The following is a 16,058-nucleotide window of genomic DNA, read 5'->3' on the forward strand; positions in this document are numbered from 1 at the left end:
GTTGGCTCGCTTGGCACATGCATCTATCTTTCTCCAGCCACTTCTGAAAAGTTGATAGCGCAGGGAGGTCGGGAAGCTTCGAGAGCCGTCTCCCGTTTTCCGCTTCCCGGTGGAGCCAGATGCATAGCCGGCTAACAATTGGAAAAGCCGGCTAACAATGGGCTGGGGTCCGGGGTCCGGGGGCGCGGACTCGGAGCCGGGCTTGGGAGGGGGGCGAGGGCCTGCGGGAGGTTGGGGGAGGAGAGGTGGGCAGAGGAGAGAGGGAGGAGGAACGGGGAGAATAGGAAAAAAAGAGGATAAGAGGGAAAGACAGACTGATAGGAAGGAAAACAGAGACAGATGAGTTCAGAGATCCAGGAACTGGTTTTAGAAAACGTGGAGAAAAAAAAAAAGAGGGAAATAAATGGGGGAATCCCCCAAAAGAATCCTTCTTCTCTTTCTCCGTTCTCTCCTTTTTTCTCTCTCTCCTCCTCTCTCTTTTCTGTCTCATCCCCCCTCTCCCTCTGCTTCTTCCTCCTGCCTTAGCAGAACTTATGTGGCTGGGATGCGGGGGCCCTCGGGTGTCAAAACTTTGAAGATTAATGGATTACTTTGTTAATGACTGCAGGCGTCAGACTGAGGTGCTTAAATGATTTGTGAGGTGCGAGGCGTCTTCCCGACAGTCCCAAACAATGCGCGGAGTGTGCGGGGGAGGCAGAGGGCAGCTGCCGGCGGGACCCGCGCAGGGCTCACCGCTCGCACGCACTCGCACACTCACACACACTCCCAGGCGCACACACCAGATCTTTGCTGATCAGGAGGCAGGCAGGCACCCTTGCCCCCACGCACTCCCAGGCATCTCCACCCACACCCACATATATGTATTTTTGCCCTGAAAAAAGTGTAAATAAAGCCTCGCTGGCCCCCAATGAGGCGTTCCTTCCCGACTTTTTTGGATCAATCAAACAGACAGTGGCTTCTTTTGATTAAAGCCCAAATTGTCATTGGGCAGAAGCAATCATGTGACAGCCAATTCGGTCCAATTTCAACCTTGTCTCCATGAATTCAATAGTTTAATAGTAGCACGGTCCCCATACGGCTGTAATCAGTGAATTAGAAAAAAAACACCCCAGCAGCGATCTTCTATGATAGATTTTTTTTTCCCTCCGTGCTCGCCTTTTTCCTGGGCCTTGCCCCCCCAAAGCCCCTCCAGAAGAGGGAACTTTTTCTCCGAGGGGGCTCCAAGGAGAAGGCCATGAATTACGAATTTGAGCGAGAGATTGGTTTTATCAATAGCCAGCCGTCGCTCGCTGAGTGCCTGACATCTTTTCCCCCTGTCGCTGATACATTTCAAAGTTCATCAATCAAGACCTCGACGCTTTCACACTCGACACTGATTCCTCCTCCTTTTGAGCAGACCATTCCCAGCCTGAACCCGGGCAGTCACCCTCGCCACGGCGCTGGCGGCCGCCCCAAGCCGAGCCCCGCGGGCAGCCGCGGCAGCCCAGTGCCCGCCGGCGCCCTGCAGCCGCCCGAGTACCCCTGGATGAAGGAGAAGAAGGCGGCCAAGAAAACCGCGCTGCCGCCCGCCTCGGCCGCCGCCGCCACCACCGGCCCTGCCTGCCTCAGCCACAAAGGTCAGTCCAAAGACTTGGCCCCAGGTCCCGGGACCCTCTTCCCCTTCTGGGCTGCCCCAAGAGCGGTTATGGGGGGAGGGGAGCGTGGGCTGGGAGAGAAGGGGGAGAGGGAGAGATGCTTGGCTGCTTTCCCTTCCCCTGTGGGCTCAGGAGCGGGTTTGATGTTGAGAAAAGGGATCCTGCGCTCCACTATGAGACATATATATATATATATATTTTTAAGAAGGGGGTGGGGGAACTTTCCCTAACTTGTGTAATGTGGGATGATTTATTTGAGTTGGAACTGACCTCCTCTTGTCTAGTTGTCCTAGAGTTTGGCTTTTTGACAGTAATGAAGAGTGATAGATCGCTCTTGCTCAGCTAAGCAGCTGATGCATTAATTATAAATTGTGGTGTGGCTAATATAAAGTTTGCTCCCGGATGGAGAGGTTGGGGGGAACTACAGGCAGGAATTTGATGGAAGTGGAAGAGATGGGGTCTCCTCGGGTTGGGCTCCCAGGAAAGGCAGCACAATAGCTTTCCTGCATCCAGGGGCGGCCATTTTGTTGCAGTTGATCTTTTCTGCTATATTTATTCTCCAGTGGAATAACTCTGCTTGGACCCCTCCACCTCCAACTGTGCGTGTGTCTCTTGTTGGTTTCCCTTTCTGCAGAATCCCTGGAAATCGCCGATGGCAGCGGCGGGGGCTCCAGGCGCCTGAGAACTGCTTACACCAACACGCAGCTTTTAGAGCTGGAAAAAGAATTTCATTTCAACAAGTACCTCTGCAGACCCCGAAGGGTGGAAATTGCAGCGCTGCTGGATTTGACTGAGAGACAAGTGAAAGTGTGGTTTCAGAACCGGAGGATGAAGCACAAGAGGCAGACCCAGTGTAAGGAGAACCAAAACAGTGAGGGAAAATTTAAAAGCCTCGAAGACTCTGAGAAAGTGGAGGAGGATGAGGAAGAGAAGTCGCTCTTTGAGCAAGCCCTCAGCGTCTCCGGGGCCCTTCTGGAGAGGGAAGGTTACACTTTTCAGCAAAACGCCCTCTCTCAGCAGCAGGCTCCCAGTGGACACAATGGCGACTCCCAAAGTTTCCCAGTTTCGCCTTTAACCAGCAATGAGAAAAATCTGAAACATTTTCAGCACCAGTCACCCACTGTTCCTAACTGCTTGTCAACAATGGGCCAGAACTGTGGCTCTGGCCTAAACAATGACAGTCCCGAGGCCCTCGAGGTCCCCTCTTTGCAGGACTTTAACGTTTTTTCCACAGATTCCTGCCTACAGCTTTCAGATGCAGTCTCGCCCAGTTTGCCAGGTTCCCTCGACAGTCCTGTAGATATTTCAGCTGACAGCTTTGACTTTTTTACAGACACACTCACCACAATCGACTTGCAGCATCTGAATTACTAAAAACATTAAAGCAAAACAAAGCATCACAAAACAAAAACCCCTCTGACCAGGTGGTTTTGCCTTCTTTTATTCTGAGAGTTAATTTTAATTTTATTTTCTTCTCCATCCATCTACCCTCTCCCTTCTTTAAATGTTGAAGATTTTCTCTTTAGTGATTCCCCTGACCCAGTTTCAGAGCCATCTTTTTCAGATTATTTTGGAGTTTTAGTTGTTTTAAATCTAGCCCAACAATCCTCTATGTGATTTCCTGAAAGCAATATATGAGGCCTGCAAGAAAGTGATCATGTAATTGTATCTTCACTTTCTTTTTATTTTTGTATTACATTAGGATGCATTGTCATGCGTATTTTTGGTAGAATAAATTCTCCTTTGCTATAAGTAGCTTTCTTATTTTTTTTTCTCCTCCTCTTAAGGCTCATAATGGTTTCTTTTTCTTCTTTTAGTCTAACTTGGTAAATAAAATTCTGGAACAATCCATTTTCTTTTTCAATTTTAATATATTTATTAAAGGGGGCATGTCCAAAGTCTTCAACAGTCAGCAATGGAAAAGAAAGCCAAAAAATGGTTAGGGCTTCTGAGAAGTGTGGGTTTTTTCTTTTTGTTGTTGTTGTTGTTGTTGTTTTTTAAGGGAATGGATTAGGTTTTTCAATGTAGAGGTTCAAGCCATAGATTTAAATTGGTAATAGAAACATGATTGGGAAGCTTCAGAGCTGGGCCAAGCCCAAGCTTTTGAAAGTGGAGAAACACAGTGCCTACAGAAACCCCCAACTCCAGGAAGGAGGAACATGAAGTTTCTTTAACAAGCTACCAATAACTAAGTTATCAGGTCAATAACTAAGTTATCAGCAACTCATTTATTTATACATATTTGTTTCAAACATCTACATTCCAAAACCCTCCCCCACAAATCCCCGAACATTTTCAGTGTGGTTGATTAGTCTCCCAGCTGTTGATGGGTCCAGGCAAACAGACCTAAAAGAGAAAAACAAAAATAAAACAAAACAGAGGTTACCAGTTGGAAAATGCACTTTGGAAAGGGTTCTTTCCAATCCTTTGGTTCAGTCAAACTAGGATTATTTTCCCCCAGGGTCAGAAAAATCAATATTTCATTCTTAAATATGTTTACATGGCAAATAATGGACCATTAAATCTTTGAAGTCAGGTTAGCAAGATGAGATTTAAAATATAATGTTCCTACACCCTAGGTTATAAATTAACCCAGTTTCTAGAGAGAAAAAGCAGAAAAGCACTTTAAATGAAATATCAATAAAATGTAATCTAGGCTATGTTACTGGGTTGCTCTGTCTTTTTCTTTCCTTCTTATGTCTCCCTATGTTTATTTTTTCCCTCACTGAGCTCTGTTCTGATGGCTACTGACCGTGAGAAAACGCAGCGTGTAAGCAACATGTGTAGGGGGCGGGTTGATTTAAGAACCCGGCTCTCAATAGCAAAGGCTTGTAAGTTATTAGGAAATCGCGATCTTTCTTCCTAGGTATGCTCCCTACCTTCCCCCACTCTTTGCCCCCTTAATCCCGGCAGCGGTGGAGGCGTGTGAAGACCCTGACCGGTCTCCTGCCCCAGGCGCAGAGCGGAGCTGAGCAGGCGGCCGGGCTGCGGCCAGGGCTAAGCCGCTGCTGTTTGCGATTCATCCTACACTCATAAATCAAACGCTTTCTATGAATGAGAATGTCATCAAAGAGATCAATTGCAGGAACACATGCACAAATAAAAATCCTCTTACGTATTTGCCGGGGATCCCGTCCGAAAGCATTAAGTTAGAAGGCGTTTAGTCATAATTCATTTTTATTGCTCTTTAAAAACAACAGCTTGGCTGAGCCGCGGATGCCGTGAACCGCTCGGGCCTCGGCGATGTTTTGTCTCCTCCTCGCTCCTTCCCCTTCTAGTAGAAGAGCCCTGAAAGAGGCTCTTTGAGCCCAGCAAGCCGCTTGCAGGCGATCATTTAAATAGTGACCAAGCTCGCATTTCACCCACTCTCCCGGGGGGGTTAAAGAGACTAGCTCGAGTCTTGGGGCACTAGACCACTTGCCCAGAGGACCAAGGGTCTCCTACAAGGAGAAGTGAGCCTTAGTATTTCGTGGGGGTGGGGAAGGAACCGAGCTACGGAAGCCTGCGGGCTCGTGGCCAGAGGAAGCTGCCTTTGTGAGCCGCGCCGGGAGAGCAGAGCTCTGGGCAGCCAGCCGGGGCGGGGTTGGCCGGGCCGCGAGAGCCCGGCCTGCCGGGAGCAGTGAGCGGAGGCAGGCTGGTCGCCCGCCCGCGTGCAGCGGACGAGGGTCCGAGCGCACGCTTGTGATCCCAAGAAAAACGCTCCACCCAGGATTCCATCCTGAAAAGAGCCCCGGAGGGAGGAAGAGAGGCGGAGGGAGAGGAGCGCCAGAGGCCGAGAACAAGCAGAGGAAGGAGAGCGGCTGTGGACTAGGGTGGCTTTGTGGCTCGAGCCCTGCGGCCGGCGGCCGAGAAGGCCAACAAAGGGACAAGAAAGAGACAAGTGGGGAGAACGTACCGATGGGTTCGGCTGGGAGAGCAGATCCTCCGCAATGCCAGCCGAGACCCGCTCACGTCCTACCTCCTCCCCAACAGGAGCCCCTTCTCTACCCCTGACTGGAGGCCTGGCACTCCCAAGGAAGCCACCATCGGTAGGGCTGCCTTGCCTTTTCCCTTCTCCAGGATGAGGTTCCCCAGATGCTGCAATTGGGGCAGGAGTGATCTTTTCTGCCTCCTTCTTAACCATGATTGGGGATGGGTCAAAGGTCACAGGAAAGTACCCTTTCAAAAGGAAATGTTTAGGGGAAATATTCCTTTGCTACTGAAGGAATCCATAGTCAAATATCTGCCAGAGATGTGGACAGGTTAGGAGGGAACTCCTATATGTGGAGAACAAGACACAGAAACCTGAAAGGCTAACACATTGGAAATGTGCTTGCCTCGAGCAAAACTTCCTTCTTCTAATTGGGAAGGGAAAACTAGAGGCGAGTGGGAACCCCAAATCCACATACAATCCTCAGATAAATTTCATCTGTCCGATTCCGATGTGGCAAACATGGTCAGAGTAAAATCTGCACAGCATTGGCTACAAAACTTCTTGGATGATCTTTGGATTTCTTTTACCTAAGAATGCATCAATTCTTGGCCTCTGGCCTTTTCTCTCTACAAGCCAAGGGTTGACACGAAACCTAATAGTAAACAGCAATTAACGACCCCGTCAGCATCCGGGTAGGATGAGGGTGATGGAGAACAGGACCCCTGTCCTGGGATGACGCTCAGATTTACACGTGTCTCTCTAGAGAGAGACTTGAAGATTCACACAAGTAACTACAGTCAGTCACAAAAGGGAGGAAAAAAATGTCCCGTCCACCATCAGCCATCTGTCCACTGCCCTCCCACCTGCCAGCCCTCACCCCCACTTCAGCTGTGCAGCAGAATCGGGGTGGGGGTGGATAAAGGAGGCTTTACCATTCCTAACATCCCCCTCCAGAAAACGAGAAACGTTGCGGGGGCGGGGATGGTAGTTTAACGTACTTTGCTGGAGCTGTGTACTAGCTCGCCTTTTGAGGTCGGGTTAGGAGGACCCAGACTCCTGGGTCCTAGGGAGCCAGCAGATGGTCTGCAGCGTACGGCCCGGCCCCCACGCTGGCCACGTCCGCTAGCGTCATCTCTCTCCCCCGCCTCCTACCCCTCAAAATCCAGCGGCTGAGTTGCTCCGGATCCCGTAGGGCTCCCAGAGCAATTCTGAATGGGGAGGAGAAAGGGGCGGAGAGCGAGGAGAGAGGGAGGGCGAAGAGCCGGGCCACCCCCGACCTCTTCCGGCAAGCTTAACTCCCAAGGCTCACTCGCTCCCAGGCGTCGAATTACAGAAGCTCCCCGTTGCCATGCTAATAGCCAGTGGGGGGAGGGGGGAAGGGGGGAAAAGGGGCTTCAAGACCCTCCTTGGAGAAGGGAAGTTTCCTTTCTTGCCCTCCTCCCATCCACGCCCACTCGAGATCTTCCCAGCCAGCCAGCCCTCTGCGCACTTTCCTCTCCTTCCGGAGTTTGGAGAGTTGGTGGCCCAGATTCGTCATACGCCACAGTTCTCGGCGCTCCTCACTGTCCCACGGCAACACAGCAGGGACCGCAGTGAAAGCGCCCGGGGAGCGACTCTTCCAGCTCCTCGCGTTACGGGCTCGGCCTCTGTGCTAGTGGCGGCCCACAATGCTCCCGCCCACTGATTCCCGACCCAACAGAGCGCGGAGCCCTCTTTGCTTCTCACCTCTTGCCAGTTCCTCTTTCTGTGCACCGTGGGGAGGGGGCGGTGACTGGGGATGCCTCCCAGCACCCCCTCCCGGAGAAGGGTGGCGATCGGAGTCAGCGCGCGCAGAAGGCAGCCTCCGCTGCCCGTCGCCCCAGCGCTCCGAATCTGCCCCTGCAGCCGCCGCAGCTGCTGCTGCCGCCCGAGCTGCCTGGGGGGGCGACTGCGCGTCACCTAGACTGAGGAGCGCCGGGGATTTAAATGCCACTGAAACGGTGATCCATCACCGCAGGAGCCAGCAAACTTTCGCAGGAGGCTCGGCCATTGGCTGATACAGTCACGTGCCTCTCCCCTAGCGCCCTCCGCCCTCCCGCCCCCCCTCCTGCGCACTGTACATTCATATCATTTTTCTTCTCCAGCCCCATGGAGGAAGTGAGAAAGTTGGCACGGTCGCCCAGAGCTTCGCAGGACCCGGTCACTCAGTGACAGATGGACAATGCAAGAATGAGCTCCTTCCTGGAATACCCTATCCTCAGCGGTGGCGACTCGGGAACCTGCTCAGCGCGAGCCTACCCTTCCGATCATGGAATTACAACTTTCCAGTCGTGCGCGGTCAGTGCCAACAGCTGTGGCGGCGACGACCGCTTCCTAGTGGGCAGGGGGGTGCAGATCAGCCCGCCCCCCCACCACCACCACCATCACCACCCCCAGCCGGCCACCTACCAGACTCCCGGGAACCTGGGGGTGTCCTACTCCCACTCGAGTTGTGGTCCAGGCTACAGCGCGCAGAACTTCGGCGCGCCTTACAGCCCCTACGCGTTAAATCAGGAAGCAGAAGTAAGTGGTGGGTACCCCTCGTGCGCTCCCGCTGTTTACTCTGGAAATCTCTCATCTCCCATGGTCCAGCATCACCACCACCACCAGGGTTATGCTGGGGGCGCGGTGGGCTCGCCTCAGTACATTCACCACTCATATGGACAAGAGCACCAGAGCCTGGCCCTGGCCACGTATAATAACTCCCTGTCCCCTCTCCACGCCAGCCACCAAGAAGCCTGTCGCTCCCCTGCATCAGAGACGTCTTCTCCAGCTCAGACCTTTGACTGGATGAAAGTCAAAAGAAACCCTCCCAAAACAGGTCAGTCTTGCCATTCCAAGATTGCTCCTTGATGATTCTGGAAGGAGCTGGTATGCTTAGTTTCCAAGGCAAATTAATCATGTTTTTTCCCCCAAGTTTTTGTTTCCCACTAGTGTTGTCGGGTGTTGGGAGGTTGCCCAGGTGCAGTTGGGGCAAAGGAACATCTGGGACTGTTGTGGTTCCAAAGGGGCTGGGCTTTAGAGGTTTTGGAAGTAGGAAATGGGGAAGTGGGTAGGTGTGTTTGTGTGTGTAGGGGGGCGTTCTGTTAATATCTCCAGGATCTATTAATCACTGGTCTGATGAAGTTAATGGTCGGCTTCAGATTAACAACGTTTACACCTCATCACTCACACTCTCCAGCACAGTTTGTGTTGAGAAATTCTTGATTCCTCCTTTACCTTAATGTTGCTCTGAAGGGTGTAGGGAATCTCTTATCAATTATAAAAATTTTACCTTTTTCTCTCATCACTTCCCACCTTGCCCCCAGGGAAAGTTGGAGAATACGGCTATGTGGGTCAACCCAATGCAGTGCGTACCAACTTCACCACCAAGCAGCTCACGGAGCTGGAGAAGGAGTTTCACTTCAACAAGTATTTGACGCGCGCCCGCAGGGTGGAGATTGCCGCGTCCCTGCAGCTCAATGAGACCCAGGTGAAGATCTGGTTCCAGAATCGCCGAATGAAGCAGAAGAAGCGAGAGAAGGAGGGCCTCTTGCCCATCTCTCCAGCCACTCCACCGGGAAGCGAGGAGAAGGCCGAGGAATCCTCAGAAAAGTCCAGCTCATCACCCTGCATTCCTTCCCCGGGGTCTTCTACCTCAGACACTCTACCTACCTCGCACTGAGGCCGCCCCAGCCCCACACTCAGCAGCCCAGGCTAGTCCTCCGGCTGGGACTTCTTACCTAAAGCACATTCTTAGCTTATCTTCCTTTCCATTTACAATCTCTCTCTTCCTTTCTGATCCTATCTGGGGGACTACTGGCCAAGATAATGTATTTCCAGAGAATTCTGGAATAGAGACTTGTTGGGGAAGGGAAAGAGGAGGGAGTGTTGGCTCCTTAATGCAGACTGAGTGCCAGCATCAATTTTCTGATGGCCCCTAACACTCCTACTTTTAGGAGATTTCCACAGAACCTACTGTTCCTTTCAGATGCCCTTTGGAATATAGTCTCCTTGCCAGCAGAATCATGTCAGAGGGAGGCCCCTTATCTTTTATCTATGTGTATATTTACAGTTCTCCCCTACTTTGCCCATAAAGCAGGCTAGAGAAAGAGGAGAGTCCAGGAGCTCATGAAGAAGAGATGTACCATGAGCGTGTTTACACAATTAATTCATTCCTTAATTTAATTCAATTTCATAGTGTTTGAGTTTGCTGGTTGTAAATACTTTGTCCTGAAAGATTTATCTTTACACAGATTTTCTAGAAATGTTTAGATTAAGTGACTAAAACAGGGTGGGCAAACTCTTAAAGCTGATACAACTTTCGATGTGATTGTAGGTTAAAGAATAAAAGATCTCATTTAAAATCAATCAGATGCCTCAGAGGGTAGCCTCAATTTGTTCTTTCAGTGAGTTAAGAAGGCCTGCAGAATACAAGGTCAGAAACCTTGCTTCCTGTGCTGAGTCTCTCCCCATCCCCACCCCTTTCTTGTTTCTCTGGCCACACTCTAAAATTTGTGCTAGATTATTCGGGTCCTAAATGTACTCTTTGAACCAGCTTCTTCTTTCCACAGTTACCTTAGCTGGATATGATGTATTTTCAACTCAATCGTTAATGTGATGGATGGCACAATGAATGTATATTTTGTGTGATTCGTGAATAGGCTTTTGCATGTCGCACAATGTTTTGATGTCCCTAAAGTACCACACTGAGTTCTATCAGTTAGTTAGCCTTTGTGATATTCCCCATTTCCTGTACAATCATGAGCAGCTCTGAGATCTGGAGTGATATGATCCAGAGCAGAGTTTACGGGTCTTAAGATGTCTGTAATAAATATATTCAAGTTTCAGATATGCTTAAGCATCCATGTATTTGGCTTGGCTACAGTTTGTTGGTTCCGACAAAGTTGGCTCATTTCATGTGGGGAAGGGGAGAAGGGTGGTGTGTATTTTCAAAGATATGGATCATGTTCTTGAAAAAAAAAAGAGTAAATGCTTTTCATCATGTAGCTGAAGCTTCCCCTGTAAGTGTAACTGCACCTAGCCAACGTCTATGTAATAGGTTGATTTTCTTTAAATAGCAACAGCTTCTTTATCGTAATCAAAGTTCATCATGGAAAAAATGAATGGTGAAGAAATTTATGGAGCAGATCTATTTTTGAAACAAACATGGATACTTCCTGGGTCAAGTGCTAACCTTTTCACCTCCAACTGAATGTTGACATATATATAAACAGAATCCCCTTCAAAAGCCGAAACTCTTCAGTCAGTCTTTCCTCACATCAGTGAACCAAGAGCTGAGAGATTCACATTTAATTAGCTCCAGTATAAAGCTGTTTGAGGATGAGGCCCCCACGCCACCTCTCTTTCTTTCTTTCTTTTTTTGGATTGTCAGATAGTGCGCCAAGTATTCCACCCTTTAAATTGAGTGTGGTCTGTTCTGAGTAAACCCTTGTATCCCTCCTCCCAGTCCTCCTGTCAATATCCACCCTTTCCTGCCACTTTTTAACTCCCACCCCCAGTTCCTTCTGGGTTACACATCTCATTCCCGTCCAATTCAGCTTTTACTTCACAGCCATCATGGCTCTAATGGGTCTACAGTTCGAATTCCATGCCACATAACCCAGAAAAAAATTTTATTTTCTCCTCTGGGTTCAACAGGTTTTTCCAGGTGAACTTGTGGAAGCCACGAGGAAGTCTCTCAACATTCAAGTTGCTTCTGACCAACGTAAGAATCTGCTGCTCTCAAGGAGAGGAAGACAGCAAATCAGAGTTCAAAGTGGCTCTCCTCCTAGACCTCTTACCACAGTTTCCTTTACTTTCACGAGTTTTTGAAAGCTTTAATTTAGCCCCAAGAGTAGAGCAGAAATTTTACAGCATGACAAACAAATACAGACATATGACTTCCTTCCTCACCAAAGGGTGTTATACAAAGGATGGGCTGGGATTGGACTGGGGAGAGAAATCCTACAAAAACTTGTTATTTGCAGGCCTCCTGGTGTATCCCTGAAATTTCCTGTAGTTCCCTGTCAAAAGGCAGCAAGCCCGGACTCTGCAGGCGCAGTTGCTGCGGCCATATCAAGGGCACCCTGTGCCCTCCCCTCAGCTCCTGGGTTCTGAGATTGCTTCTAAAAGACTCAAGTGGATGGAGAAAAACTTCAAAGTCGGCCAACTCTTTCTTTCATTTCCCGCCTGGCTTTATATAGTATCTTTTGTTTATTAGTGTAAGGCCACACAGCAAAACAGATGGCTGGTTTCCAAATACTTTAATGTGTTAAAGTGTCATTTGCATGCCACTGCCGAGATTTCAATATCTAAAAGCAGGGCCGGCCTGCTGGAATCCCAAAGATTCCAATCTTCAAGGTGCTGGTTTAAATGTAGTTGAGAGAGAGGAGAACGATGAATTATGGCTAAACATCTCAAGCCTTTTCTAGGTCATGGAATAAATCAGTTAACAAGCAATGCATTTAGGAAACATTAATATACCTTTCAACGAGGAAAACATTTGTATCTTTTTAGTTGTCCCAATCGATTAAATCAAAGGTGCTTAACACATCCTATTTCAAGGTCTCTCTTTTTCTGTTTTGGTCTCTGAGGAGCATGGTTAGCTCCTTAAAAATGGCAGCCATGGCAACTAAAATGACAGAAGAGAGAAAACAGAAAATAACGTTTTGTTGATAAATTTTAAAGGGACAAGAGTCTCAGTTAGGAGCTTGGGATCATTGCAATATAAAATTCCAGTTTCCAAATGATTTTTTTCTCACTTCTCTCACATTCATTCAGAGTTCTCCAGAAATTCAGGGTGTCCCCAACCTAGGCTGAGTTGAAATCGTGCTGTGGTTCTGAAGTCTGCTCTCAGCTTCACCTTTGAAAGTTTACTTTTGGAGGCTATTCAGATGCTGTGGTGTTTTCCTCTGGGGCAATCAGATTCAAACCGATCAATATTTACTCAGTCTGAAAGGGTTGTTGAAAAGGCTGCTAACAACAAACTGCTTAGCTGCTCACCCCCGTTTAATCTCAGGTTCACCGAAAGTTCAAGAAGAGATGAATGCAGTGATGGGTCACTTTAGAATGAGTCCCAGCGGTTTATCTGAGCTCTCTGCTAAAGGCAACAATTACAGTTCCATCCCTCTTTGGGAAAGGGGGCAACTTTCCTATTATTCTTTTGCTAAACAGTGCTTACAAGAAACTTAAAACACTTTCCACTCCCTTCCTGGCTTTTTTTTTTTTTTTTTTTAGGGGTGGGGTTGGGAGGGGGGTCTGCCCTTCTCCTACCTCCTCTTCTAGCTTTCTGCCAGTCCACTAGGTTTCATTCAACTCAAAACAAATTACACTGAATATTTTAAAAACGTTAAATTAGACTGACAGGAGAGATCCGATTTATTTCAGATGCCATGAGCTATGAAATGAAGCTCTTTGGGCCATTAGAGTTTATCTTCATTGCGAAAGTACAGGGCAAGATTGAATTGAAATCCATTTGCGTTTGAGTAATATCGACAATCAGAGCCCCCAAATCCATCTGAGGCGGCTGTTTAGACAGGATTGGGGGGAGCGGAGTGGGGAAGTGACTTGTATAGAAGCAAATACCTCAGGTGGAAAGTCAACTTTAAAATTTTATGCCCTTCTAGTACACGAACTGCTGAGATGAAAAAGGAAAGCCCGAGGAAGCCAGTGGGGAATGGTGGGAGAAGATGCTGGACACTGAAGCTAATTGCTACAGCTCTTCGGAGGTCAAAGTTCATGTAATCACTGCATAAATGCATACTAAATAGGGATTTATTAAGCTTTTCTGATGGCTGAGCACATCTGTGGGGGAAAAAAAGTCACTGCTGTATGTGTTTCCTCCTGAAGAATAATCATCCTTGCAGTAGAAGCTCTAGGAGTCTGAGTCTTTAATTTACTATTTTGAATGACAGGCAACACTTGCTTTTAAAATTTTGAAATCAGTGCATGAACAGCATCTTTCTTTCTTTCTTCCTTTTTGGATTTTTAAAATAGATTTTTTTTTTTGCATCTTTCTTTATATTGAATGGGACTGTAAAATACCTCTCTCACTCTTAGAAATGCTGTTTTCAATACACACAAGAACATGAGTTAGTATGTCCCTATCAAATAAACTACTCACTAGATGGCTAACTTTGGTGACCCTCTGCTATAGATAATCTACTTTTTGCCTTCATTTCTGAGAGCATCCATCTGAGATGGCTGTTTAGACAGGACTGGGGGGAGCGGAGTGGGGAAGTGACTCCAAAAGTTCTGCCTTAAGACTTCTTGTGCCTAGGTGACCAGAATGGAAAGGAATCCATCTATCCAAACTCTCATTTTATGAATCAGATAGATAAGGCACCCAGACATAGATCGGTTTAACTTAGAGCACATAATATGAATATTCTTACTTTCTAAATAAAAACCAGAGTGGCTTAGAACCTGAAGCCAGTGCACTTAATTTTAAATTCCTGATTTGATCTTGCTCCTTCTCATATATTCTATGTGATTTGGTTCAGGCTGGATATTGCTTAAATTTTTCCACTTCTGGTTTACCAGTCACCCACTCAGTCAGGTCCTTGATTTTGAGGCCATCAGGATTACTGAATCTTTGAAACATCTCCCAGTTGAATGTTTCTGCCATTTTGTTTGAACAGCAAAACATTAGGCTACTTACTTTTAAAGACATATGTTCTTAAAATATAAAAATAGAGACAGAGTGAGCAGGTTCAATATATGTGTATGTGTGTATGTATATATGTATGTGTGTGTGTGTGTGTATACATATATATGTGTGTGTGTGTGTATATATATATATATATATATATATATATATTTGTTTTTAAACCTAGACTAGGGAAGAATAAATGAAAGAAGAGTTGCCTGCACCCAAGATAAAACTCCTTTAAATTATCAGGAGGTATCAGCTAGGAAGGGCTTAGAGATCAAGGACCATTTCAGGGGTGTCTGAACCCTGAATCTTTTTTTGGTCTTTGTTTCTGTTTGGTTTGTGGCACAGCATATCTTCCTGAATGTTCTGGTTCATATTTCTTGATTTTCTCCACGACTCACTCATGTACCTAAAACATGCACGTGGGTGCAAACCCACAGGCACCCCAAACCCCAAAAATTAACAAAGTTTCCTTGCAACAGAACTTTTCCTTCCTCAGTGGGGTCCTACTGATCTCAGCAGAACCTGCTGCCCAAAGGGACATCTATGGCTGTCAGTGTTTGAAGAGCTGAACTGAAATCCCTAGCGTTTTACAGCCTTTATTTTTAATAACACCAGTCAGCAAATACAGCTGACCTTTGGGTTGCAGAACCGAAAACCTAATATCAATCAAACTACTCTGCTCCGCAGACGTTAGCCTATGAACTCTTTCCCCCTCAATCCCAAATCCCAATTATGTCCCCCAAAATATTCTGGAAAGACTGCAGTTTGGACTTATTGTGAATAAATGAAAAGCCCAGTGTTTCTTTTTCAATATTTCCAGACACACCTCAAATGTGTCTCCATTAAAAAAATTCCATTAAATTTTTCTTGTCAAAAACGTGTTTGTAAAACGTCTAGTCACAAGGCTAAACTATAGAAATCAGATTGTTTTACGTCTTCCTTTCAGGCTTGGGTGGTTACTTGGTTGGAAAAAAAAAAAAAACTCCAACTGTTTGCAACAGAAAATAAAGGAAAAATTATTGAATGACTCTTCAAATCGGGAGACTTTTTAGCCACGCTGGACATTGCCCAAACTACAACCTACTGCCTTTTCAAAGAAAAATCGCCGCAGACCCGTAACGAGAAGGCAGAAAGCAATGATTTTAAATGGTAGGAGACCCCCCCCCCCCCGGCGCACCCCCTCCCTTCAATGCCCGCCAAATATCACCAGTGCGGTCTGGGAACGTATGAACGGGAATTTTCTATTACAAGGAACAAATGGGGTCCCTGCTTCAGGGAGCGCAGGGGGCAGCTGCCCGAGCCTCGCGGGGACCCACGCCTGCCTCCCAGCGGCCCGGCTGGCGCAACTAGCTTGGGGGATGGGGTTAGGGGTGCCGCCCGGTCCGTGCGGGACAGCGCGGGTGGAGGGGAGCCCCGACGGCATGGCTACGATCACTTTCCCCCTTCGCTCCCCCGGCTTCTCTTTCCGAATTCCGGAGCAAACGCCGCGGCTCCCGTTCGCGTCCTCGCGGGACCCACGCGGCGCGGAAGGAGCAGCTTCCGGGCCTTCCGAGTGTGTGGGCGCCGCCGAGCCAGCCGAGTGCCCGCGGGCTTGACCATGAACGCCGCGGGAGTCGGGGCGCGCCCCCTGCGGCGGCCGAGAGCCCCGCCTTGTCTCCGGGGACCACTTCGCCTCCCGCTTCCTCCTTCTTTTCCCGCCAGCACCCCTGCGCCCGGGGGTGCTCCAGGAGGGAGTCGTAGGAGCTGGAATGGAGAGCTCAAGTGCCTCAGGCGGCCGCCTGACTCCCGGTGAGGGCCTAGGCCTTAGAACATTCTCCTGAGGGCAGGAAACCGGGTCGGAAGACCAGCCCCCTAG

At 48.3% G+C, this 16,058-nt stretch overlaps 3 protein-coding genes and 1 long non-coding RNA gene across 8 annotated transcripts in view; 3 read left to right on the top strand and 1 right to left on the bottom strand.

Moving 5' to 3' along the window:
* The first annotated feature begins 245 nt into the window (after nucleotides 1-245).
* On the top strand, nucleotides 246-3,386 carry HOXA2 (homeobox A2). The gene is made up of 2 exons (XM_032483819.1): nucleotides 246-1,616; nucleotides 2,269-3,386. The coding sequence occupies exons 1-2, from the start codon at nucleotides 1,235-1,237 to the stop codon at nucleotides 3,006-3,008; spliced, it is 1,122 nt and encodes a 373-aa protein (XP_032339710.1). The 5' UTR covers nucleotides 246-1,234; the 3' UTR covers nucleotides 3,009-3,386.
* Nucleotides 3,387-3,485: 99 nt separating this feature from the next.
* LOC116664907 lies at nucleotides 3,486-7,514 on the bottom strand. Its single transcript, XR_004321447.1, has 2 exons — nucleotides 7,273-7,514; nucleotides 3,486-3,980 (listed from the first exon to the last, which is right to left on the bottom strand). It is a non-coding gene; the product is annotated as an uncharacterized LOC116664907 (long non-coding RNA).
* Nucleotides 7,515-7,667: 153 nt separating this feature from the next.
* Nucleotides 7,668-10,970, top strand: HOXA1 (homeobox A1). Of its 2 annotated transcripts, XM_006175692.3 has the most exons (3): nucleotides 7,668-8,088; nucleotides 8,292-8,386; nucleotides 8,874-9,006. In XM_006175692.3, exons 1-2 carry the CDS (start codon nucleotides 7,741-7,743, stop codon nucleotides 8,349-8,351), a joined length of 408 nt encoding a protein of 135 aa, XP_006175754.1. In that variant the 5' UTR covers nucleotides 7,668-7,740; the 3' UTR covers nucleotides 8,352-8,386; nucleotides 8,874-9,006. The 2 variants fall into 2 exon arrangements, with proteins under 2 accessions (XP_006175754.1, XP_006175753.1); XM_006175691.2 differs by having other exon boundaries at nucleotides 7,668-8,386; nucleotides 8,874-10,970.
* Nucleotides 10,971-15,657: 4,687 nt separating this feature from the next.
* The window catches only part of SKAP2 (src kinase associated phosphoprotein 2), a 290,965-nt gene continuing 290,564 nt past the window's right edge, over nucleotides 15,658-16,058 (top strand). For 2 of the 4 annotated variants that reach the window (XM_032483822.1, XM_032483823.1), the window contains exon 1: nucleotides 15,658-15,991. In XM_032483822.1, coding sequence (XP_032339713.1) covers nucleotides 15,952-15,991 — 40 coding nt within the window. In that variant the 5' untranslated portion in view covers nucleotides 15,658-15,951. The remainder of the gene's footprint in view (nucleotides 15,992-16,058) is intronic. The other 2 variants (XM_032483824.1, XM_032483821.1) reach the window with 2 other exon arrangements.

The sequence above is a fragment of the Camelus ferus genome, chromosome 7, assembly GCF_009834535.1.
Source record: "Camelus ferus isolate YT-003-E chromosome 7, BCGSAC_Cfer_1.0, whole genome shotgun sequence".
Lineage (NCBI taxonomy): Eukaryota > Metazoa > Chordata > Mammalia > Artiodactyla > Camelidae > Camelus > Camelus ferus.